Genomic DNA, 24,955 nt, shown 5'->3' with positions numbered 1-24,955 from the left:
TTTCCTGCCCTATTTATTGGCCTTAGCCCCTACACTGCAAGAGCTAAGAGGGACCCCCAAAATAAAGAGTGGTGAGCCCCTCTGCACATACACTCCCCCAAAGCCCCCACAAAGATGACAGGACACACAGGGAACAATCCTTTTCTAAATCAATACAATTTTTCAAATTTATTTTTTTCTTAAAGAAGTACTTCTAATCTCTGTCAAAAGGGAGGTGAGGAAAGGTCCTCCCTCCCTTGTAAACACTGAAATACAGATCTGAGAAACCAGGGTCGACACACACAAAAAGTGCATTTTACAAAATATCAACTAAAATATATTTTACATGAATTATGCTTCCATTGAAATTCTACCAGCTGCATTTTCAGGTTCGAAAAAATATTTCCACATCTAAGAGATTTCAAAAGCATTTAAGTTCTGGGCAGCAGACCCTGCCCCCGAGGGAGGAGGGGCCTTGATCTCCTCTCCTGCTGAGTGAGGCTGGGCTCCTTGGCCGCAAGGGCCCAGCACCCTGGGAGTGAGCAAGCTCCCGGGCCGGCTCTCCAGAGCCCCCGCAGCCACTCTCTGCCAAGCTCTTTGACTGCCTCACTCCTTCCTCCAAACAGCTTATTCAATACAAGGGCACCCTCGTCCCTTCCCCTAGGGTTTGGGATTGGGCTTTCCATGTGTAAATTCACCTCTGAAGCCTCCAGGCCTCCCCCAAGCCCAGTGACCAATCAGGAGCAGCCTGTCTTCTCAGGGATAGCACAAGGCCTGGGGTTGCTGGGAGGGCCCTCGGGGTTCCGCTTTGACCTCCCTCTCCAGACCCAGCCTGACTGTCCGCACCCAGTGTCACCTCCTTAGCTTGAGCTGGGTCTGTGCCTGCCCCTTCCTAGAGGAGGAGGAGGAGGAGCACTGCCCTCCTTGGCTCCTGCCCCCAGGGTTGTGCCCCGAGTAAGTGCTAACAGCAGGGCCCAGACCACACGGTGCTCCTCTCCCCCTCCCCACCAATGCTCCTCTTTGGTACAAATAGGATAGAACGAGGCTGCTCCAGCCCCCTCACAGAGAGCCCCCGGGGGGGGGGGGGGCAGAGGCCTAGTCCTGGCAAGGACAACAGGGGGCCCAGCCTCCTAACCTACTCTGAGGAGCAGCATGAGGTGAAAACAGGGCCCCTGGGCAACAGGAACAAACTGAAAATGCAGGTCCTTAGCTCCTAGAGTGAGTGGCTGCAGCTCAGCAGGTCTGTGGACTGATACAGTGTTGATTCTCGCAGGGATGTAAATTAGTGCAATCTACAAAAGACCAGGGTAAGGGGTGGCAGGGCAAGGGGAGCCACAGCACTCCTTTGGTTTGATTTCAGGTGGGTGTGGCTTGAAGAGTCAGGTATGAAGTTCTGCAAGAGGTTTCCTACAACCTCCAAGTGTAAGGCAAGAGGAAAAGTCTTCAATAAATCAGGTAGCAATTTTCCTTGCCCCCTGCCCCCCACCCCCTCCCAGCTCCCTTCCGCCCTCCCAGACATGACAAACCCAATGTTGACCAGTTAGCTTCTGGGAAGCCAGACCTGCTGGATGGCCCTCACCAGGAGGCAGACAGGAAGCTGACGCCCACAAGTGGGCCACACCCATGACTGTTCCGCACTGGGTAACTTGTCCCAGCGGAGGGGCTACTGCAGGGGCAAAGGAGGAAGCCAGGGAAAGGCCCCGAGTCTAGAAAGAGAAAGTCTACGCTCTGGAAGCCAGACTCTGGCTCTCTCTGCCTCAAAGGAAGGAGCTCGGAGCTGTGCTAGAATCTGAGAGAGCCTGGTCCCAGGCTGATGGGGAAGCAGTGGGTCACAGTGGGTGAGGTAAAGCTGGCTCCCGCTCGCCTCCCCCCCTTGAAGGGCCCGGGGGGGGGGGGGCTAAAGAAGAGCCAGTTGGGCCTTATTCCTGAAGGACTCTCCCCTCCCCCCCAGGGTCCCATGCCCCTCAGGCTTGGCCCAGCCTCAGGGAAGACTGCTTCTTCAAGTCTCCACCCAGGCAACCACAGAGAGGTACTCTGGGCCAAGCTGAGGGCTGTGATGCTTTCCTTATACCCTGGCCTCCCCTTCCCTCCCAAGGGGCCCAGTACCCATAGGGGTCCCTGCCCTCCCCCCCAAGAGAACCACAGGCCAGCAGCCTCGAGCCCCTGTGGCCCCTTAACCAAGTGCTGTGCTTCAAGCAGTGCCCCCTGCCTCGGGCCCCACTTGCCCATGGGCAGGCCCAGTGTAGGCCTGAGGAGGCTACTGAGGGTTCTTGAGGATGCGGCCATGGCGGAAGTCATAGACATGGCGGCAAAGAAACACCAGCTCAGGGTCCGTGTCCTCGGGCACTGTGCGGTGTGGCGGGGTAGAGTAGTCTGCAGAGGGGGGCACCAGTGCTGTCTTTCGGCTGGGGAGGCCCTCGCCTCGGCGCTTGGCCATGGCACAGAATCTGCAGTGACACACACCATTTGCTGTCTTTACCGAAGCCGCCTCTGAAGGAAGATCAGCTCCTTCCCCACCCTGCCCAGAGAGCTGGGGCCTCCCCTCCCACCCCCACAAGGGCTGGTGCTGCCTCCATCCCTGGCCTGGGGGCTCTGGCCTCTCTGCCGATCGCCAGTCCATCTTCTCTGTCACTGGGGGAGCACATCTGCTGGGACCTCCCTCCCAACACCTGCCAATTCTCCTCAATGGTTCTCTGAGAGTACTGTAACCACTCCCAAACGCTGCCCCAACCATTCTGCCTCAGAGGAACAATTTTTCTTTCTTCTACAAACATCAGACGGTAGAAGAAGGCTGTGAGGTAGAACATTCTGGGAGGTCAGGCCCTGTGAAGGAAATCCTTTTGGGAGTCTCGGGCAGCCCCTAAACAGCCCTGGGGAGTCTGAGGGGAGAGGCTAGCCAGAGGGGCAGGCCAGCCAGTACCCACCTGCAGTACTCAGCAAAGGTCAGCACATAGCATTTCTCCTCAATGCAGGCCACACTATTCTGGTCCTGATGTCGCGATGCAAAGACTTCATTCTGCAGAGGCTCAAGGAGAGAGAGGGGGACGTTGGTACCAGGGTTGGAAGCACATAACTCCAGAAGCAAGGCCGACATTAACTCTTCTGTTGGGACTCCTGACCCGAGATAACTCCAGCCAGTGCCCAGAAAGCCAGGGAGCATCCCCCACCCCGGGGCACTCCTCCCAGGTCCCATCCTACTCAGGAATAGCCAGGGGCCTATCCAGCAACACCCCCCGCCCCATGTCATCAGCCTCCTGACCCCCACCCCCAGCCCAGGGGAGGAGAGGGGAAGTGGTGCCCATTTCCCCATGAGATGAAAGGTGCAGCAAGGGCAAGAAGTGCCGGGGAGCCTAGGCCAGGGGCCGAGGGACCACACCCGACAGCACTACCTCTCCTAGCACACTGCTCGGTAGCGTGCCCGGGGCTGTCCCGAGCCTCTTCTCTCCTCCCTCTCGGGCCACACACAGCGGCAAAGGGGGTTAGGGATGCGGCCCCACCTCCCCTCTCCTGGGGCCATGAGGACGTAGCCACGTGCTCCCATTCTCGCATGCCCTTGGGGGTCTTCCTTCCTGCTCCCCCTTTCAAGGAAAAGGTTACTATTCCCTTTGAAATGTGAATTGGGGCAGTGCTGCAAAAACAGGCTAAAACCCAGGCCCGTCTGTGGTGTCCAAGGTGACAATGACTTGACTGCCCGTGGCTGCCTCCCCATACCATGTTCTTGGTGCCACAACTTCTCCCTCCCACCCCTGCCCTCCCCGATACACTTGCCAGGCAACTCACCTCGTGCATGCTGGGACTGCGGCCTCCCTGTAAGTGCTCTGGTCTGTAATACCACAAGAGGCTCATCATCAGTTCTCCTAGGGGGACAGGAGAAGCAGTCATGGCTTGAACTGGCAACCCCAGAGTAACTCAGACAGGCAAGCAGGTTGGCTACCTGCCCAGGACGATCATCCAACTTCGATGCCTGGGCCAATCCTACAGGCTCAGCCACCCATATCCCCTGCCTCAGGCCAAGCCTGGCAATGCAGGGGCCTGGAATGCTGTCAGGCATGGAGGAAGAAGGGAGAAAAGGTACTGACAGGTGAGGTAGGGGGACAGGTACCCAGGTCCTGGTGGCCGGGAAGGTTCAAGAGCTGATCCGACCCAAACCACAAGGCCATCTTGTGGCCCTCAGCAGCAGACAGATGCCGGCTGAGGGGAAGGCAGCCTCCGTGCCAAGAACACGAGGAGACCAGTGCCAGGTGAGACTGCGGGCAGGGGATACCTGATTCAGGGTTCTCCCAAAGGGCAGAGATCTTGGCCACATAAGGTGTGGACGTCTTTCGTGGGCCTGACTTGAGAAGGACAGTGTCCCGGACTCGGATCGTCTCTCCATGCCGCTCCACCGCCTGGTAGCTCTTTCGGATGGCTGGTTCTGGCTCATCCTAAGCAACAAACCAACGACACAAAGGGGCTCATGAGGAGGGGAGGAAGGAGGGAGTGAGCGGAAGACATTCTCTGCGTGCTTTCCTCCGGGCAGTCAAACCACTGAGGATGGAATACTACAAAAGCAGTTTGCATAGTGGTCTCTTCTCCCTAAGCCTGGCTTTTAGGGCCGGGATAGGGGTGGGAGCTCCCCATGGCTGGAGAAAGGATAAAAAATAGGAACAGGGGTGGGAAAGTGGCCTAAAGCTTCTGGGGCTGTGCTGTGACCAACACAACCCAACAGCCAGTTCTCCTGCTCCAAGCCCCAACATTGAGAAGGTCCTCAAACCTCCTATTGGGGCAATTTGGTTTTGACCTTTAAACCACCACTGTAAAGTGGCACGGCCCTGGGCAAATTACTTAATCTACCGTTACACCTCAGTTTCCCCATCTGTGAAATGAGGACAGGAACGTGGGATACGCACCTCACAGGGTAGCGGTGAGGATGAAAACACCTTAGCTCGATAAAGTTTAGTCGATACTCTTTTCCTCAACCCAGATGTTCCTGGATCACTCATTTTCTCTGCCTGGCCCAATTTTCCCTACACATACACTTATCCAAAAAGCCTCTGGGACAGTCCTCCATTTTATAAGCCAGGACAGAAGAGACAGCGTGATCAAGGATGAGAGGTGAAGACACTTGAAATGGCTTCCCTAAGAGTCAGCGACAAGAGATGGCGGCCACCAGCCGCGACTGACTGTGCACCCCCTCACCTCCTCAAGGCCCGCGATACCGGACCAGCCGGGGCTAGGAGAGCAGGCTGGGCCAGCATGATCACCTCCCAGAGAAGCTAGAGCCAAGGGTTCCCGGGATCCCCTCACAGCAGGTCCTATGTCTCCACGGCCACCTTCCCCTTCCCCTGGCGCTAACAGCTGGCACTCACCAAGACATAGACAGCCTTTTCACACGCAGCCCCGACGGGCACCCAGCCATTAGTGCGGCGGCGGCGGCGGCGGCGTGGGCGCGGGCGCTGGACACGTGGTTGCTTGGGGTGGCTGGGCCTGCAGGCGGCCTTGCTTCTTGCCGTGTGCCTACAGCTGGAGCCTGTGCGCAGACCTGACTTGGAGCCGCTAGGAGGCTTGGCGCTCTGAGGGCACGCGCGGGCTACTGTCTGGGGCTCCGAGGTGGGTGTCTGAAGATGGGGGACGGGCTCTGCTGCAGGTGGCACGCTGGGCACAGGGCATCCCAGGAGGGGGTGGGCAGGTGAGGCAGGGTGGCCGGCTTCCGGGAGAGTAAATTCCAGCTGGCCCAGGGACCTGCAGCCTTCTGGGAAAAAGGAGAGAGGGGGTGAGGGCAGGTGAGGACGAGCAGTAACCTCACTGGTGCCCCTGCTTGCAGAGCCTGCTCCTGTCGTCATGCTGAGTGTGAAGCCGAAGGTCGGCGAGGTGGCAAGTGGAGTCAGGGGCCTTTAAGGTGGACCGTCAGAGTGACTGGCCAAGGGTGTTTCCTGCCCCTGGAGACTGGCCCACAGCCATCTCCATCTCCCCCTGCTAGCCTGAAAGAAGGGGGTGGGGGGTAATGGGAACACTGTCTCTAGCTCTGACTTAATCTCCTCCAGAGCTCCCACAGTGCTCAGGAGCAGGGGGGCCGAGATCAGCCTGGGATATGAGTCCCAGACCTGCCACTCACTGGCTGTGTGACCTCTGGCAAGCCACGCTACCTCTTAGTGCCCTGCAACAGAAGGAGGGGCGGCAACCATCATATGGGGGTCCTGGGTGTTTCTCTTACCAATGCCTCACATCAACCCTACGAGGTAAGTCCCATGACCACCATTCTATAATGAAGGAAACTGAGACACAGAGCAATTACTGGCTTGTCCCACGGTCACGTGTCTAATGAAGTGGGGGAGAACATTTCACTCCAGGCAGTCTGGCTCCAGAATCTGTACTCAATTACATGCCATGTGGCCTCCCACATGTAAAGCACTCGGAACAATACCTGGCACGTGGTGCTTACTGGGGTTCCAGGGCGAGGGGGCGGGGTCCTGGGTCCCACGGATGAGGGGTCTAGATTTGGGAGAGTGATGCAAAAAAGAAGGAAAAGCCCGAGCAGCAGCCTGATCTCATTTCTTAGAGCTCCAAGTCACGCCAAAACCTGAAACAACCAGTCTGGCCAGAGTCAACTGGTCTATAAAGTTGTTTTATAGACCCCTACCAGAAGGGGTGTGGGGTGGTGGCAGGGAGAGCCCTGGTAAGGCCTGGCCTCTCACTTCACCAGCAGCAGGGCAGACCTGCCAGACAGGATGGCTCTGGTCACCTCATTTCCACCCGGGAGCCAGGGACGGAGCCTGGAGAGGCATGGGAGGACACTTCTGCCAGTTTGGGGGAAGAGAGAGCCCCGTGGGGGGCTGTCCCACCAGCTGCAGTGGAAGCCTCTCAGGTGTCCGGGCCTTGCTACGAAGGCAGACACCAAAGCCCCAGGCCCTGTTAGCATCCTGCCTGTGTAGAGGACTCTGCCTGTCTGCTTTTGGCGTGTGCCCACGCTGTTAGCGCCTCGCAAGGTGAGGCTACGTCTGGGTACTACCTCCCCTTCAAGGCCTGTATGGCCAGGGCGAAGGAGTCCTCCTGTGGCTGGCACGGGGCCTGGTACCCACCGCCCTTCCCATGAATGCTGAACTGGGCCAGGACGTAGATGGAATGGGCTCCTGCAAGGTAGAATTCTAGCTCTCCTTGACGGAGGCAGAGGGACACAAGAGCAACTTGGCAAAAGCCCTATTTTCAACCTGTAACTTGCTACTCAAGAGTAGAAGAACGGGCACCCTGATGGGGACGGAGGGGTGGCTCTCCCTGCCCCCTCCACTACCACAATGCTACCTGCCACGCCAAGAAATCCCCATAGATAGTGGGGATAGGACAGAGCTAAGAGCTAGACACGGGCTCCTTTTCTAGGACTACTCCATGGTTTGGGGCGTGAAACTAGGGAGGCCTCCCTTCCCAAAGCCCCCGACCTCCCACGTAGTAGCTAGACCTCAAGGAGCCCCACGCCGATCCATGGCCCAGCCTGCTGCGACTGGACATCCCGCACCTAGGAAGGCTTACCTGCTGCAAAAGGCATTTTGTAGGGGCAGCCGCCGCAGGTAGTGCCGATGTGGGTAAGAGATGGGGGCAACATTTCACAGATGCTGTAGCCATTCACTCCAGTGTCCTCGCTAGAGCAGTAGCGAGAGCCCCAGGGTGGGTGCTGGAAAGGGGTGCCTGTGGGCACTGAGCTCGGTGCCAAGAGGAGCCCCTCGTTAGGTGCAGCCACTGGGGACAACTTGCCCTCGGGAAGCATGGGGCAGGGGGCGTAGCCTCCACACTGCAGCCCATCTTGGCTGCAGTAAAGGTAGAAGCTGCCTAGTGCAGTGAGCTCAGGTCGACCGCACAGGCCACTGTAGTGGGCAGGGTTGCCAGGCATCGGCAGGGGGGACAGCTGGGGTGTGGGGAAAGAAGGCTGGTGCAGTTCCTGCTTGGGGGCAGGTGACTCTTCACCTGGGCGCCCAGGCTCCGGCTTCAAGGCTGCCTGCCCGCCCATCAGCAGAGGCAGGTGGGGGCGTAGCCCCAAGGGACTCTCTAGAGCCTTGCTCAGGGGCTGGTAAGGTGGCTGGCTGGCTGGCCCCCGAGGGGTGGCGGATGGCCATGGCTCCTCGGGGTGCCTCTGCCAGCCGAGTGGGCCCACAGCTTCCCCAGAGCCAGGGCCCTGCTGGGCCTTGGGATAGTTCTTTCCATTGACCTTATTAGCCCACTTTGGCCTCGGAGCCCTCAGCGCCGGTGGCTCTGTGGAGCGCCCATCTGCTTCTGGGTGGGCACGAGGTGGCCTCAAGGGTAGCTCCCGCTCCTGGCTCAGCTTCAGGAAGGCAGCTGCATTCAGGCTGGCCAGTCTCTTGGGCGCTGGGTCACCATCTCGACGGGCACCCTCATCTGGTGCTGGCTCTGGGGACAGGTCCCGACTTCCTCCTCCAAGGTCCTCGAGCCGGGGCCGCTTCTTGGAGGAGGACCAGCCCCCCGCAGCCCGGTCCCGGCTGCGGTGAGAGTCACCCCCTCGGCTGCGACGGGTGCCCACCAGGCTGCTGGCATCCTCCCGCTCTAGCAGCAGGTTATTGAGGGCCTCTGCATTGAGGGAGGCCAGGCGCCTCTTGCGGGGCTGGGCAAGGCCAGGGTCCTCACTGGATGGGGCTGGGCTCGGGGGCTTGGGCAGGTCAGGGGGCAGCTCATCAGCCTCATCTGCACTCCGTGGACCAGCCACATTCTCCAGGCGGGTCAGCAGCACTTTGCAGGCCTTGGGCTTCTCAGGGACCAATGGGCGCTTACGCAGTGGGTAGTTCTTGCGGCGCCCAGTGAGGTGCCCCGGGCTCTCGGGCATGCCTGCTTCCACACTCTCTGCCCCCGGCTCCGTACCGCTGCCTTCCATCTGCAGGGGCTCCTGGCGGCCAGAGGGGCCCGAACTCAGCATGGGAAGGGACTTCCTCCGTGTGTGTGTCATGGGGTACTTCCAATCTGCAGGGCAGAAGGGAGAAGCCCACCGTGACCTGCCTGGCCTGCTTTCTCCTCTGCTGCAGCCCGTCCAGTGTCAATGCCCTCCCCCTTTGGTAACTCTGGCCTACCCTCACCCTATCTACAGCCTGGATTTTCCCAAGACCCCTCTTCCAGAGTGCAAAGGTCCAGTGGGGTCAAGATACCAACAGCTGTGCAAGGACTGGCTGCCCCACTCTTCTTTTAGCCTAGGGTCCTTCTCTGAACTAAGCCCTTCAACAGCCTATGGAAGGACGCAGGCCCTGGGGTCAGAAGACAGAAGGCGTTGGGGGCAAGGTTCTCAGTTCTTCACCTGTCCTTCTCCCGCGAGATACTTATCACAGGTCAGGAAGAGGCTCTGAAGACACCAAGCCAGGATGGGGCTGGGGTGGTGGGAGCCCAGCTGCTCCTTCAATAACATTAGCAACCCTTCCCCCATCTTGGGGCTTCTGAGATTGGCCACAGGAAGATAAGGACAGAGACAGTGAGGAGCTAAGGTGAGGAACCCGCCTGCTGGGCTGTAGAGAAAAACAAAGTCCAGCCTGTGGGGACACCCTGCCTGGCACGTACAGCAGGACAGCCATAACCTGGGTCTTGCTGGAAAAGCCCCCTGAAGGGAAAGGCCTGGCTGTGAGGAGTCCAGGGTCAGGGGAGGTCTCAGCCAGGCCCAGGAGCCAGCATTCCTGGGTCGGAACCCCACGCAACAGCCTCTAAGGGTTAGGGAAATAAAGCATCAAAGACAAGAACTAACTGGAGACAAACCGACAAGCCAAACCTGGGCTGCCTTGCTAGCCCTGCCCTGTTTCTCAGGTCTCCCTCCCGGTAGGCAAGATGCCAGGCAGAGAAGAGGCCTGGGGGGTGGGGCATGGCAGGAAGCCCAAACCCCTGGACAGAAAATGCCCACGACCAGGCAGCATCCCCTAACTCTGCTCAGCAAATACTCTCCCTGCCCCCAACATACCTGGGGCAGCCTGGGCCCCGTCCTGAATGAGAGGCCAGAGCTGGGCTGTAACCTGGAAGCTGGCATGGCCAAGGCAATGAACTGGCAGGGGTGGGGGGGTGGAGGCGTCAGTGTCAGTGGTCTGAGACGACTGAGCTGTTCACTCCCTACCTACTCCCCAGTCCAAAGCAAGGTGCTGCCAAACAAGGTGCCAGACAAGGCTCTGCCCTCCCAGGCACCCTGCAGCCCCCTCCCCACCCAGCAGGCCCAGGCCTTCCAGCCTGATTTCTCCACTGCTGTTGTTATTCATACTCCCTCTCCCAGAGAGGCTGGGAGCAGTCCCTGCTGGGCCAGGATTTAACCCTGAAAGCCCCAAGCCTGAAGGCTCCCAGGAATTCCTGAGCCCTTCCCAGCTAGCTCCTGTGGCTGTGGGCCAGTGGCTGGGGTCACTGGGTACCTTCTCTCCCCACACACACTGTACTAGTTGAGAAAGAGTTCGGAAAACCAGGCTGAGAGCATCGTGGGTGTCAGGCTCAGAAAGGACTCGGAAAACTGGAAAAGGGAGGCACCGTGCCAGGCATAGCTCTGGCCATGTGCTGGGCCCTGCCACTGCCCAGAGACCAGGCTGGGGCAAGACAGAGGCACAGGAGGCAAACCCATTCCTCCCTGAAGCACAGATAGAGGAGAGCTCCTAAAAAATCCCAGGTGTCTGCTAGGCTCCCTAACACTGCCCCCCCCACCCCCCCATGCAGGGTGGCCCCCCATTCCTGTTTGCTCAGCAGGCTTATTAGCAATGCCTCCTTGCACTCCGAAAAAGCATCCTTTACAATCCACAGGCCCTTTTCTCAAACGCGGGGCACCCCGGTGCTGGAGGAGGAGCCCCAACAAGAAGCACATCTGTATTTCCTAGGAAAGCCTAGGCCCAGCCCTTCCCCACCCCCAAAGGGCCTGGAGACAGAGGATCCGTGAACAGACCACAGACCGCACAGCTGAGCAAGAGCTGAAGCCCCTCAACAGGCCCCAAGTTACCAGAGGAGTCAGGCCTGGGAATGGCTGGGGGCCAAGGCTGAGGTCACCTGGGCTTGTGGCCTTTAAGGACATGGACACCAAGTACAGAGCAAGGAAGGGCCAGATGGGAAAGAGAGTGAGCTCAGGGAGGTGCTTGCAAGCCTGGCAAGCAAAAGCACTCGGAGTGGAGGGCTGACTGGCCTGTCCCGTAGTTGCCCCCCCATGCCCCCAGTTTGCTGGTGGACCAGCTGCAAGGGTGGACTCTGGGATACTGGTCCCACCCTCTCAGACTCCTCCTCTCCACATGCAAAATGTCCCAACAGGGAGAGGCTGGGAGGGGAGCCTGTCCCCTGAACTTGGGGACGTGTTCCCTATAGTGTCTTCCTCTTTTACCTCCCATTCAGCTCTCCAGTCCCTCAGGGACACCCACTGTCCCCAGATCCCAGAAGTCTGTAAATCACAGGGTGCATGTCACATTTCCAAATCAAGCCCAAGAGCTTCCTGCTAGCTTCTCCTGAATCCACCGAACCCCTTGTCACCAGCAAGAGAACTCCTTTCATGTGGTACCTAAGGCAGCAATGTCACTCACCGTCCTGAGGAGAGGCTGGGGTCTCTGCCGCCTGCCTCGCGGTACTCCCATCTGAGGGGAGCGAGTATGAGTCATGCTTTGAAGCCAGACTTGTGAGAACTTCAGATGCAGCTTTTCCCTGGGGTCGGGCTGGGTGCAGGGGGCTCCCAGACTGCCAGACCCCTCTAACCTGCAGGGGTGGCCCAGCTCAGTGGGGGGCGGCAGGGGGAAAGCCTGGGAAAGCAGGAGGCGTGGTGCCCATTCCAGCTGGGCCAATCCTCCTGCTGTCCTGTCTCCACACACTAGCCCAACCAGGAACTTCCTACCACTGCCGAGAGACAAGGGTGCGTGGGTTCTCTCAGCACCACCCTTTTCTCGGGGAAGCCCTGCCCTCCCAGGCATAGGTAGTCCGGTCCCCTCGGGAGAAGGTTCCTAGGAGGGACTCCCCAGGGCATATCACTGCTCACCTAGACTGTGTCAAGTTAGCTCGCACTGAAGAAAACCAGTCTGACTGTCCCCAGCTCTGATGAGCAAACAGCCAGCTGCCATGAAGGACGGTGGCCGGCCGGTGTCCTCCACGCCAGAGACCCAGCAAACCACAGGCTGAATCCAAAATCACAAGTGTATTCCAAACACAGCAAACAGGCCGTCACAGGCCCAGGCACTGTGGGTCACGAAATTGAGGGGGAGAGCAGGCCCAGCAGGCCCAGCTGAAGCGTCGATATCCTGCGTCCCACGTCTGTCCAGGGCTAGGAGTCCTCCCCACACAGGAGCAGAAAGGGAGGGAGGACTTGGCTTTTGCCCTCAGGCTGCAGCAGCATCACGCACGGGGCCCACTCTCACAGGCAGACACACCCCAGCGGCTGTGTGCAAGGGAGGGTCAGAGGCCTGGGGAGTGTGGGCTCTGGGCAGCACTGAAGGGAACACCAGGGGGTCAAGCCCAGATCACTCCTGTAAGCAGGGGCTGCCCTGGGGCAGGAAGACGTTGGCCACAGCTCTCCCCCCACCCCTCATTTACTCAGCTCTAGACTGTACACCCACCTCCATTCTCAGGGGTTCAGGACCCAGGGCTCTGCCCCACTACCCTTCCTGAAACCTCTCTTACCCACTGCGCTTTAAATTCTGCTTTTCAGGCTTTTTGGTTTATTTTTCATAGGAGGAAAGTATTCAGGGGGGTCTCAGGCAAAGGCAGACCAGGTAGTCACCTGGGTGAGGGTCAGGAAGGGCCCGGACCCAAGCCGCCTCCCTCGATGATACCCAAAGTCACACAACTGGCACTGAGTTAAGCACTGCCTTCCTGTGCACGCTCTCTTGGCGTAACGTCCCCCCAAAGGAATAAGAGCTCTTCACGAGCACTGAGCTTCTTAAATCTCCTATCAGAGAAGAAACGCAGCAAGACCACAAAGGCAGGCTCCTGTTCATTTAAATGTAGTTGGTGCTACTTCATGAAGCTGCTGAAACTCTTATGATAAAGCCAGGTTCAGCCACGGCTGTTATCTCTTGAATCCCCCCCACGCTGGTAAACTGGAAAGAAGCCAGCCTTGGAGGGAGGCAGCCCCACATTTGCAAGCCAGCTCTGCCCCTGGTAAACAGCTTAACTTCCCTGAACTTCAGACTCCTCATCTCAAACGGATACATCAGAAGGAACTTACTTAGAGTGGTGGTGAGGATGACAGGAGTCTCCGCACAGGCAGGCTAGCAGATGCCCCCACCCTGCCTTCCGGACCCACAGACAGAGGAGGGCAGTGTGCCCTTGGCTTGGGGGGTTCCCCACATCAGGGGCCTGGAGCCATGGGGGCTGTGAGAAATCGGAAAACTCAGCCTGCACCTGAACTCTGCTCTGCTTGTATTCTACTAAAGACACCCAAGTGTCAAACCCAGAGAAAGATGGAGACACTGGGGGCGGGGGGAGGGACTCATGGGGGGCTCTGTTTACAACACGAGAGGACAGGGGCATAAACTATACCCCAACAAACCCTGAACAACAGCTCCATGCCTCTGGGAAATACCCAGCTGGATGGTGAAAGGCCCAGGGGATGGGGTCAGGAGGCGTGCGTTTGCCAGCTCCCGCCGCCGTGGGACTGCTGCTTCAGCATGAGCACCCACAGACAGTAGAAGTGCCCAAGCCTCCAGGGTGCTGCCCCCAAAGAGAAAGCAGTGGCCTTGGCCACTGGCCCCGCCTCACCGACTGTGGGCACCTAATTCACTCTGTAGTCAGGCTGGGATCCTACAACACTTGGGCAGGAAGCACCCACGCCACCAGAGGGAACTGGCCCGACCCGTCTGGAAACAGCTTGTTTTATGGAGTGCTTTTGGGTCTGGTGGCCATCTGAGGAGCTGGGTCCGTCCTTGGAGGCACCAAGCTGATCTATGGCCTGTCAGACTACCTGCTCTTCCCACTTCACACTCGAGGCCCTCAAGGAGCCCAGAGAGGTGGCAGCACCCCGGCAGCAAACGTTCACACCCACGCCATGTTGCGTCTGGTACCTCGGCTGGCCCGGCCCCCGGCCCCCATCTTGGCTGCTCCTGTCTGCTATGACCATCCCAGCAGGAGGGTCCACACACACAGGCCCAGAGCTGCACCCAAGTATCCAGAACCCCACTTACTTCTGGCTTCAGACGCAAAGCCGGACAGCCTGCCTCTTGTTACTGTAAAGGAACACAAATCTCAGTGGGGAGGAAGGGGAGTTCTGAGTCAAACTGTAAAGGGACTCCGATTTTATATGAGAATTGCCGTAACAGAAGAGCCGAAGGAATCTCCTCACTAGAAATTGCCAGTGCCCTGGTTGCGGGGCAAGGCAGGGGCTGACAGTGAGAGAGACAGTGTACCCCTAGGATCTAGAAGTCAACATACACACGTGGACCACCGAACGAGGATACTGGGCAGAGGGGATTGTATTTTAGTCATACCATGGTGCTCTGCTTTAAGAAACTCTAACCTGGGTGCCTCAGTTGGTTAAGTGACTGCCTTTGGCTCAGGTCATGATCCCAGGGTCCTGGGACCGAGTCCCACATCGGGCTCCCTGCTCGGCCTGCTTCTCCCTCTGACCCTCTCATGCTGTTTCTCTCTCTCTCAAATAAATAAATAAAATCTTAAAAAAAAAAAAAAAGAAAAGAAAAGAAACTCTAACCTGACAAATCAGAAGGTAATCACATGCAATGCAAAACTAGTTTGTAGAGGGTTTCCTTAAAGGCACACGTACGCTCGTGAGGTGATATGCCTTCCCCAGCTTCTTCCTGGTGCACACCCCCTGTGCACACAAGGTAGACCCGCATCCGCAGGTGCCAGTCCAGCTAAGCCAGAGTATCTGCTGCTCATTCCCAGGCACACAGCATCTCTTGTGACCTTACTCATTCAGCCAACACTGGCTGACCTCTCACCGTGGCTCAACACAGCAGATGTGAGACCCGCAGCTGCTAGAAGCCACCTCATGCTGCCGCTGATCCTAAGTGGGGCTGGTTAACAGCCTGAACTTCTCTAAGCCTTGGTGTTCTTGTCTACACAGCAAAGCTGTTATGACGATCAAGTTAAATGAGAATGTATGCCTAGCAGAATACCTGGGATACAAAAGGTGCTCAATACAAGCTCACTCTTTTCCCCTGTATGTCAAGTATGAGGCTAAATGCTGAGGAAAAATGCCAAAGAGACGAAAAAATTGGGGCTTGGACTGGTAGGGAGAAAGAGAACGAGACAGCATGACAAGGACTGTAACAGGGTGCTTGGGGCTTGGCGTGGGGACCTCTGGCTCCACAGCAGCTTCACGGAGGCCAAATCGGATCTGGGTCTGCATTTTGACACTGGCCCAGGGCCTGCCTCCTGCTGGGCAGACACAGGGAGGGAACAACAGCCCGGGAACTTTGCTTCATAAATATCTGGATGTAGGAAGGAGCAACAGACCAAAGTTGAAGTTCTTGAGGCAGGAGACAAATGCAACCGTTCCCAGACTCACCTTTAGGAGCTCCATGTAAGATTACTCCAGCCTGGGGGACAAGAGAGTTCCAGGCTAAGGCTCCCTCACACCTGCCCACCCACACTCCACAGTGCCCAGGCTGGGCCGGAAGCACATCTACTCTTGGAGCAGGACCCGTTTGCTCCGGGCAGTTAACAGTGGGGGAGAAATCAAAAGGAACAGAGACAGGGCACCCCCAAAGCTCAGCAACAGGCCCTCCAAAGCTCAGCAACAGGCCCTCCACAAAACCAACAGGAAATGTCATGCTTCTGACACACAATTCTTCAAAAAACACAATAGCTCATCAGCCTGCTCCAGACACTTGCCCAGGAGAGCAAAGAATATGTGTTGTTTCAACCACCAGGACACTGCAGGAACCAACAACTTAGATTTCTAAGATGGTCTGCCAAGCCTGGAGGTGCTATCTCTTGTCCTGAACAGAAAAAACTGGCTGGCCAGGCCAAGCTGGGAGCTCTGCCCTCAGACTCCCTGGTGGAGGGCTCACCTCATGAGTGAGCCAGCAACAAAGAACAAGACCCAAGACCAGGCCTTCGCAACACTCCACCAGCACAGCCAGAACCACAAGGCAAACCCTACTAGAGTTTCGGGGACCCAACACAAATACCTCACAGGTAACTAATTAACTAAGTGATTAGTACCACCCTCATTAGGATGCAAGCTCCATGGGGACAGGTGGGCTCTGCCTGCCTTAGCACTAAATCTCACCCACAGGGCTTAATAAGAGCTTGCTGAATGAACAAAGATCTGGCTGCCCACCTGCTCCACCCCATTTAACATTTCTATTCTAGACTGATGGCATCACTTGGGAACTCTGACTCCCCCCCAACTCTCCCCAACTCCCAGGAGTCCGCTGTGCCTCTTCAGTGTGATCAACAGCTCAACAGGGCTACTTGAGGGTAACCTCGTGTATTTATGTAGCACCACCCTCTTCCACTACCATGCTCTTCCCTCTCTCTCCCAATCTGCCCAGCTATACCTCAGGAAAATGCTCCTCTCGTTCCACCTCTTACTCAAGTACTGAGCCAGCAGGGGCGGAACTGGAGGCACACCTGTATCGAGACAAAGAATGTCACAGACATTCAGGGGAACTCAGCCGCAAAGAACCAGTGGTATCAGTCCCCGAATCTCTGAAGTGTGCAGGGTAGGGAATACTTGATTCACCGCCGAGGCTTCTAGTCTAACAGGATGGCTAATGTTTGTCAAGCACTCACTATGTGCACAGCACCACCCTCAACGTGTGACATTCACTTTCATTTATCCTCACAATGTATCCTCACATAAGGGGGTTGTCACCATCTCATCCAAACAAGGAGAAAACAGGTACACAGGGGTAAAAGAACTTGCCCACACTCCCGTGCTGCGGAGGGTAGAGGCGGGGCAGGTGGGGTCAGTCCCGAAGCCCATACCCCCACTGCAACACAGGACAGCTGGCTGGCTCACGGACCAACGTTCCAGATCAACTTGCACAGTCAATTTCACATTTTCTGTATTGTTTTAATTGTTGGTATGAACTTCTTAGCCATTTTTCCTGATTTGACATCACAAAGGAACCGAAGATGTACTCCAATGAGATGGCGCGGCGGGCCAGAGAACATACACATACTTTTACAAATTGTTTCTACAGCAAAGTCTGCTCAGAGTCCCCAGTCAACTCTCATATGCGCTTTGGGAAGAGATCCATTTCATATCCTAGGAAGGGGTAAAGGGCTTCGAAGGGATGTTGTCTTGATTTTACAATAAATCCAAGAGAAGGCTATAGACGGCTCCCACACATCTCACCACATCTCTTGAACCAGATGCAATCTCCCTCCGGCGCAAACTGCAAAAAAGACTGACATGTGCTCAGCCATCTTAATATTCAAAGATGTATTAACTGCCCCATGGCTACCTCTCTTTGGGCTGAGTAAATCTAAGTCCTTTCAATTTTCTCTGAAGATCATGTCTTATAGTCATTTAATCTACTTTATAATTCTTTTCTCCGTCCTGTGGAATCTGTGTGAACCCCTCCAGGCACACGGCAGGAGACACCCCTCACTTCTTGAGGAGGGCCTGCCAACTCTGACTCTAGTAGGAATGTGACTCCATCTGCCCTTCTGGCATACCTGTTAGGGTATCCTGGCATCAAACAGCACCCTAACACCTTTCCCATGATTTCTACAAGGATCCTCTAAACCTTAATAATTCACCTCTAAACCACCTGGCCAGACGAGAATGTGATTAACAAACTGAATCTCCCTCCCTCCCCCGCCCATATTAGACAGCGAGGCTCAAATTGGAGAAGGACCCAAGGGTGGGCCACCCCTCTCCTCTGCAGGCAGGAAACTGAAAACAGCCTCATGGGAGGACTGGGGGGTGGATGGGTGGGGGGTAGGGCGGCAGCAAACAGGAGTCAGAGACGGAAAGGAAAGAGAAGCAGCCACCACCACTCCAGGTGAGAACCTGGGGTCACAAAAGGCAGAAGCATACCTTAAGGTCCCACCTCCTGAACCAAGGGCAGGGGGTCAAAGCACCTTGTCCCCCCAAACCCACTGGAAAAGAAACGGATGTGAAAAAAAGATGTAGACACCAAGTTTCTGCCTGGCACTGATCCTGTTAACTACGAGGAGTCACTTATCATTTCTTCCGTTCAGGTAACTTGGTCACGGTGCCTCGGAAAAAAAAAAATTCCCATTTCAAATCTCAGAAAGGCTCAGAGACAAACCCATTTGTTTATTCCTGGTGGATCAGGCCTGCAGAGGCTCTCAAGGACAATGTTTTTTGTTTTCTTGTAGGACGCTGAGTCAGGTGAATAACCAACCATCCTCTGCAGGTGTTTCCCACTGGGAAAAATGGAATCTGCACAAAAATCCTTCCCAGGACACAATACAAAGTCCTGGACATGACTTTGCCCCGAGGCCTGCTCAGCAAACCCACAGTCCTCTGGTCCTGAGCAGCTACAGCACATGGCCTAGGGCAGGGCACCAATTCTGCCACTGGAAGCCCTGGGCCTGCAGCCGCTGCTCAGCTTGGTAAAGCCGCAAAGCCGAGGGGGAGACTGGAGCTCCGTGGAGCTGAGGGGGCTTGTCCGGCCAGCCGTCTGCCCCGGAGCAGGCCTCTGCAGCCTCTTCCTCCTCCTCCCTGTTAGCCGGTTTACTGCTCATTAGTGGTACTACCAGGAGGTGGGCAGGGGAAACATAAAGGAGCTGAAATTCAAACCGGCCCATTTTATTCCAGTGAGGTGCCTCCCATAAAACCAGGCAGGATTTCATCCATCAAGATCTCCCTGGACCCCTGACCTGGGGAGGTCGAAGCAGCCCAGAGGGTGAGGAGCTGCAGAATCTCAGGGCCCAGGGCATCAGGAGCCTCCGTTTCTAATCTTCACGAGTTCTTGAATATTCTCTGTATTTCCTGCCTTTTCAACGTTAACAGGCACTCTAGCCATGAGCTGGCCCATCTGGTCAAGGCCATGGACCCAGAAGTGCAGAAGTGCTGGGGCTGCCCTCGGTATCGAACGAAGCACTCTCCTTGTCCCTCCGAAGTCCCCCGCACAATGGCAAGTTCACAAAGGAAGTGAGTCTTGCCAGACTGTGCTAGCAAATTCCCATAAATACTTGGGCCAGGGTAGTACTGCTTATGTAAAATGCTTCCCCATTGAGAGATGCTGCTTTATTTACATTCTTCACAACCCATTCATAAAAAGGAGGCCCTTTAATGTTGGGGCTGTTCATATAATGCTCCATAAACCCAGCAGCTTCGGCTGGCAGCCTTAGTTCAACACTGACTACTTCTCAACTCCAGAGACTTTTCCCCTTAAGATTTTTTTTTCTGTAATGACTCACCTTGCACAGGGCACTGAGGCCAGATGTTGCTGAAGCAAGGCCAAGAGGAGTTAAGGACAGATAAAATGAAAACACACAGGTCCTCCCAAATGCTAGGATAGAGAGGTTGGAAGAGACGACAATCAATAAATTGAAAATCCCCATACAACTTCAATGTGAAGTATGTATGTTGGGAGGCTGAATTCCTTCCAGGTTTACTGAAACTTCCTTTATGGATGTCAAAACCATCCCCAACTTATACCTCTACCTATCAGAGAAAAGGTGGGAAGGGAATTTTTTTAACCCCCAAAGAAAAGAAAGCCGAGGGCTCATTCTGGTCTTTAATTCGCATTGTGGATGAATAAAAAACAGTCATTTTCTCTGCCTCTTCACAGACGTGTTCCAGGGGCTGCTGGATCCAAGATGGGCACAACTGGCTCAGGGTCATGAAACTCCGGCAGACCCCAGAAAGAGAGAAGGACTGTGTTCTAGGACGCACAGCCAAACAGCCTGAGCAGCTGAGGAGAGAGCCCTGGAGATGCATTCTGAGGTAGCCTGTCTCCTGCCACAGTAGAAGCAAGGAGGAGAGAAGTAGTAGGGATTTTTTTTAATTGACGGGAGCGGTCTGCATTGCCATGGCAACTGTGAGGGGTGGCCTTCCCGCTTGGAAGGGAAATGCTGGCCCATTAATCATCAAACTGGGGCACAAAAGGGAGGTTTGGGGGAAAGGGGATGGATGCAGAATTTATTTTTTCACTGTCTAGAGTCAAACCAGTCACCAGTTCTCTTTCCCATCCCGTGGTCCAAGGTCTGATGGTAAACAAAAACGGAAGTTCCAAGAGAGCTGGGATCATAGCTTTCCCTTCGATGGGGTGGGTCTGGTGTGGGGCTGATTGTGCCTCTGATGTCAGTGATAAACACCTCTTCCAATGCCAGTCCCAAAAGTCCTGTCCATGGGCCAGACCCAGGAATCTTTTTCTTTTCTGTTCTCAAAACCGTGTTTTGTCCCTCATTTACACCCAGGATTGAGAAGAGATAAAACATATGGATTCATTTAGCATGGACAACAAGGAAAATTGCCTAAGAGCAGCAAAGCCGGGTGCAGAAAATGGCCTGGCGGGGTAGGAGCAAAACAGCATTACGGCCCTTTTCTAAGTCGTGTCTATACGGTGTCATGTGAGCAATCCACAGGATGGACTCTCCACCAGCCGAAATATCAGAAACAACAGCTAAGTTTCATTTGTTCCCCACACTAAAGCACCCCAAACATTGCCCTATCTATGTGCCTTTGACAAAATAGGTTGGAAACCACCAAGGACTCCATATTGAGCATTTCTTGGGAAGAAGGGAAGGTTTCCCCTGTTCCCAATCAACTAAGCAGCCAACTGCATTTATTCATTCAATGAAACAGCATGCAGAGCAGTATACCACAAATCCTAAAATATTCTCTCTCTCTCTCACACACACACATTTACTTTAACACTCATAACATCCCTGTCTTTAAGAAACCTCCAACCTACAAAACCACTTGAGAAGACACCATGTTATAAAATCCAGGGTCACAATCTCAGAGGCAAGCAATGGTGGCCTGGAGTGGCCTGACTGACAAAGATGAGTAGGGTTCAGGTGGGAGGAGAGGAAGGCAAGAGGCTCCTCACTGGGGACAACTAGAGAAAGCAGCAGAAACAAAGATGCGGTGAGAGAACTGTGCCTGGCACGGCTAAGGGAGAGCCTAGGGGATCCATCTAGGGTCAGGCTGCAGGAAAAGAAGAACCACTGAAAGTGTGTGGACAGGGGAATGACATGGGTGAAGGAGTGCTTTCGGAAGAATGATCTAGCAGCTGTGTACAGATTGGATCAGAAGGGCCAGAGGAAGCAGGAGGGAAAAGGAGACCAGGACAACACAGGTCTGCCATGGGGACAGCAGAGCAACAGAAAGGAAGGAAAGGAGGGAGATATGAAAAGCAGAGAAACTCTTCCCTGGAGTAAACTCTCCAGAGCAAAGCCTCCTGAACACCTGACCAGACTGACTTGAGTCTCCGGCCAGGTAAGAGCCTGTCAAAGACGCAATTCCCCTTTATATTCCAGTGGCCAGACCAGGTCATCCCCATCTGACTGACACCAAAAGAAATCACATACCGTGTAGCCCTAAAGGAGGCCAGAAGGCCTTGAAATTCATCATTCTCTGAATCTTAGACATACAATTAAATCCTCTCAGAACAAATGTTAGTCTCCTGCATGAGATAATACCTCCCTTTCTCACAAACCTCAACTCCACCCAGGCTGGGGTATAGACCCTTCTGAGGAGGGGGTCGGAGGGTGGCCGTGAATTAATTCCCTGCCTGTACTAAACAAGACTGGCATGCAGCTTTCCCACGATGGGCCTCAGCTGGGAGAAGCTCCTAACCAACAGCTACCTGAGGTGGGACCTGAACCCAGAATCTCAGCAAAAGTGGACATTCAAGAACAGCTTCAGTCCCCCTGTCTTTGTGATCCCAACTCTTCAAAGAGGTATAGGGAACCATGAGGAACCCTGAGAGTTCTGAGTGGGTTTTTACAAATGGAAAACAGCATCCAGCTTAGAAATGATCACTGGTGGGGACAGAGGCACTCAAGGGCTTAAGCCACTGGTTCCCAAGTGTCCTCTACCTAGCCAAGGACAGTGATGTCCCTCCAGGACATGTGCTCCCTCTAGGGCCCTTTTCTCCTGTTTTCAGAAGACATGGGAATGGAGAGGGTAGTGGGAAAGTCTCTCGGGTGCCACAAAGGAAAAAGACTGGAACCTTTTCATTTAATCATTAAATTCCTGCCTGGATTTATAAACTCCAGCTTCTTATTATCCTTTGTAGGTATCTTCTTGGCTAAAAAAAAGTGCTGAAAACAGTTGTGGATGGGTTGCTGGAGCACATTTGGGGGGGAATCTCCTAGTCTCCAATCCAACTGGTCTTCTACCTTCTTAAGACTGTCGACAATGGGCGACTAGATGTCCCAGATGAGACTAAACCTCTCCTCATGGGCAGACTCTGCTTGCTGAAACCCCTCATTCCTAGCAGGCTCTAAAGTGGCTCACCAGACTGTCACCTAACCCAGTCACCACCGGCCAGGCCCACCGTGTGCACAACCCCACCTCTGCCCCTCTGCTCCAGGCGACCCCACTCTTCCCAGAACCGGGAGGTGATCGGCCGCTGGAGCGGTGAACCACTGCCGCAGCTTCTCCCGGCGGGCACCCTGGCCCCCGCAATCCCTGGGGCAGAGTCCGGCCCTGCCGCCCGCCCCTCGGGGTGGGTGGCTCGGACCTGCTCCCCTCCCCGACGCCACCACCTGCGCCCGCTCAGGCGCCGCCTTTGTCCGGCGCTTCACCGAGGAGTGGGCCCCTCGGGCCCGACCTGACCTGGCCCCCGGCCCCGGAGAAGAGGCGGAGAGGCGGGCAGGGCCAGACCAGGCCGGGCCTCGAGCACCGGGTCCCGCTGTCACTTGGAGGCGGTCTGACAACTTCGATCCCCCCCGCCCCACCTCGGACTCGGCCGCCGCTCCGCACGGTCTCCGCCGGGCCTCCCGCGGCCCACGCTTGCCTCTGGAACCGGTTCCCTTCCGTCTTCGGCGCCTCCCTTCCTTCCATCCCGATAGGGTCAGGTCTACATTACCCGCGGCCCCAGTGTGGCCCCCAGCCCCAGCCCCCCATCCAGCAATAACCGGTCAGCTCCCAGTGCGGGAGGGCGCCCCCCACCCTGAGCGAGCGATCCCGCGGCGCCGCCCCCGGCCGCGGCCCCTTGCCTCGGGGATCGCGATGGGGGAGGGGGCGCGCCGGGGGGGGGGGCGGGGGCCTTGCCGCCCGCGCACTCGGAGGCGAGCCCGCTCCACCGCGGCGAGGAAACGACCGGCGTCCTCCCGCCCTCCGCGGCCCGGGACGCCCGCGCCGCCGCCGCCCGGCCGAGCTGCCACCCTGCGGCCGCCACCCACCCCGCCCCCAGCCTGAGAGGCGGGCGGCCCCCGGGGGCTGTCACCTCGAGGCGCGCTACGCTCCCCGATGGCGGGACTGTGGCGCCGGACCCGGGGGGAGGGAGGCGGCGCGAGCAAGCGGGCGGCCGCACCTGCTTCGCGTCGTCCGTCCGTCCGTCCCTTCCCGGGCTGGCGGGGGCGGCGGCGCGGCGCGCTCGGTGGGGCGCGCTGACGGGCGGCCGGTCCTCTCCCCTCCACTCGTCTACCTCCCTTGCTCGCTCCCTCTCGCCTGCTCGTTCCTCCCCCCCCCGCCCTTCCTCGACCCCGGCCCCTAGCTCACCCGGACAGTGGCGCGGACGGCGCGGCTCTGGGCGCCCGCAGGCCCCGGCCGGGCTGGAATCCGGCGGCTGGAACCCCCCGGGGGCGCTCAATTCCCGGGCTCCACGCTGCTGCGTCAGCGCCTCCTCCTGGGGGCCGGGGCCGGGCGGGCGGAGCGGGGGCCGCGGCCGGGCGGGGCCGTCGGGGGGGGCGGGAGCGCCTGGCCGGGGCGGGCGGACGGCGGGGGCCGGACGGGCGGGGCAGGCAGCCGGACGGGCGGGCGGCGGGGGCCGGGCTCCGGGATCCGCTACGCCGCTCGCGGTTCCCCCACAAACTCCCCGAGAGCGGAGCCTCCGCCGCCCTCCTTCCTGCTTCCTCGTCCCTAGCCAATCAGCAGCGCGCCCCTCGGCCAGCTCCGCCAATCAGCCGCCCCGCCCTGCGCTGGCCCCGCCAGCCAATCCGGCCCTCGGCTCCCCCTCCCGGTCTCCGACCAATCAGAACCGTGGGTCGGTCGTCCCAACGCAGGGGGCAGCACGAGGCGGCCGGGGGAGGCGGTGCGGGGAGTGGTGGGGCCTGGGGGGAGGGGTACGGTGCCAAGGGTGGTGGCGGGGGGTGGTTTTCTTTGCCGGCTTCTTGGATTTTCTCTTCGGCTGCAGAGCCTGAGCCGGTATCCCATGGTGACCCGACCCTGGCGCCCCAATCCCCCAGCTGCTACCCCACCCCCCGACAAATCTTATCTCGCCCCCGCCCTGGCCGTCACCCCTCTACATCCCCTTTCCCCCTTCTCCTCCTTAGCACCCACTGTAGAAAACTGCGGGCCGAGAAACACCCCACCCTCGCCAGCGGCTGCTGCCCCCAGGGCAAAGCCTCGGGAAGACCAGCCGAAAAATCAAGCGAGGACAACCCCCCTTTCCTGCAGAAAGGGCCCCAGACTCCAGCGAAAGGGCCCCGACTGCTGAGAAGCCCCTCCCGCCCTTGCCTCATCTTTCCGACTTCCCTGCCTGCCACGTCTCCTTTCCTTTCAAGCAAGGTCGGTCCTAGCTCGGTAACCCCTCACCCGCATCTCTTTTTCCTCTTTCTCCCCTTCACCTACCGCCCCCCACTCCAGCTCCTAATTCACCTTTCTCAGAAGCAGAGTGTGGAACCCTCATCCATTCCCAGCTGACAGCAGAGCCTGGTCTGTGAGTCCTTGACACCCACACACCCTCTTCCACCACCGCGGGCAACATCTGAGCTCTCCGGGGGAGGGGGGAGGGGGCGGGCAGCCTGACAGCCCCGGCTGGCCTCCCTCCCTGGCGTCCCCAAGCCGGGATGGGACCGAGCGTGGACACTTACCTGGCTTCCCCTAGTCACCGAATGCCGTGGCTCCGTCTCACACCCACAGACGTGCCTTTCCAAGCCCGAGCACGCTCGCGGGGTCAGCGGGGTGGGTGGGCACAGCGGGCTGAGGTCACACGGAGGGGTGGGAGGTCCCTGGGAG

At 57.2% G+C, this 24,955-nt stretch overlaps 2 protein-coding genes across 6 annotated transcripts in view; both read right to left on the bottom strand.

The window, feature by feature from the left end:
* IVD (isovaleryl-CoA dehydrogenase) overlaps nt 1–24,955 on the bottom strand; it is a 192,643-nt gene that overhangs the window by 138,703 nt on the left and 28,985 nt on the right. The window lies entirely within an intron of this gene.
* BAHD1 (bromo adjacent homology domain containing 1) lies at nt 141–24,934 on the bottom strand. 5 transcript variants are annotated; one of them, XM_025883985.2, is made up of 8 exons: nt 23,498–23,617; nt 16,398–16,470; nt 7,483–8,919; nt 5,328–5,710; nt 4,244–4,403; nt 3,760–3,836; nt 2,904–3,004; nt 141–2,426 (listed from the first exon to the last, which is right to left on the bottom strand). In XM_025883985.2, the coding sequence occupies exons 3-8, from the start codon at nt 8,903–8,905 to the stop codon at nt 2,237–2,239; spliced, it is 2,334 nt and encodes a 777-aa protein (XP_025739770.1). In that variant the 5' UTR covers nt 8,906–8,919; nt 16,398–16,470; nt 23,498–23,617; the 3' UTR covers nt 141–2,236. The 5 variants fall into 5 exon arrangements, with proteins under 5 accessions (XP_025739770.1, XP_073732904.1, XP_025739769.1 ...); XM_073876803.1 differs by lacking the exons at nt 16,398–16,470; nt 23,498–23,617 and adding an exon at nt 24,811–24,934; XM_025883984.2 differs by lacking the exon at nt 16,398–16,470 and having other exon boundaries at nt 23,498–23,700.

Source organism: Callorhinus ursinus, unplaced genomic scaffold (assembly GCF_003265705.2).
Source record: "Callorhinus ursinus isolate GAN/ISIS: 27379988/994484 unplaced genomic scaffold, GSC_fseal_2.0 scaffold25, whole genome shotgun sequence".
Lineage (NCBI taxonomy): Eukaryota > Metazoa > Chordata > Mammalia > Carnivora > Otariidae > Callorhinus > Callorhinus ursinus.
Note: the sequence above shows the minus strand (reverse complement) of the source record. Positions and strands in the feature narration are given on the sequence as shown.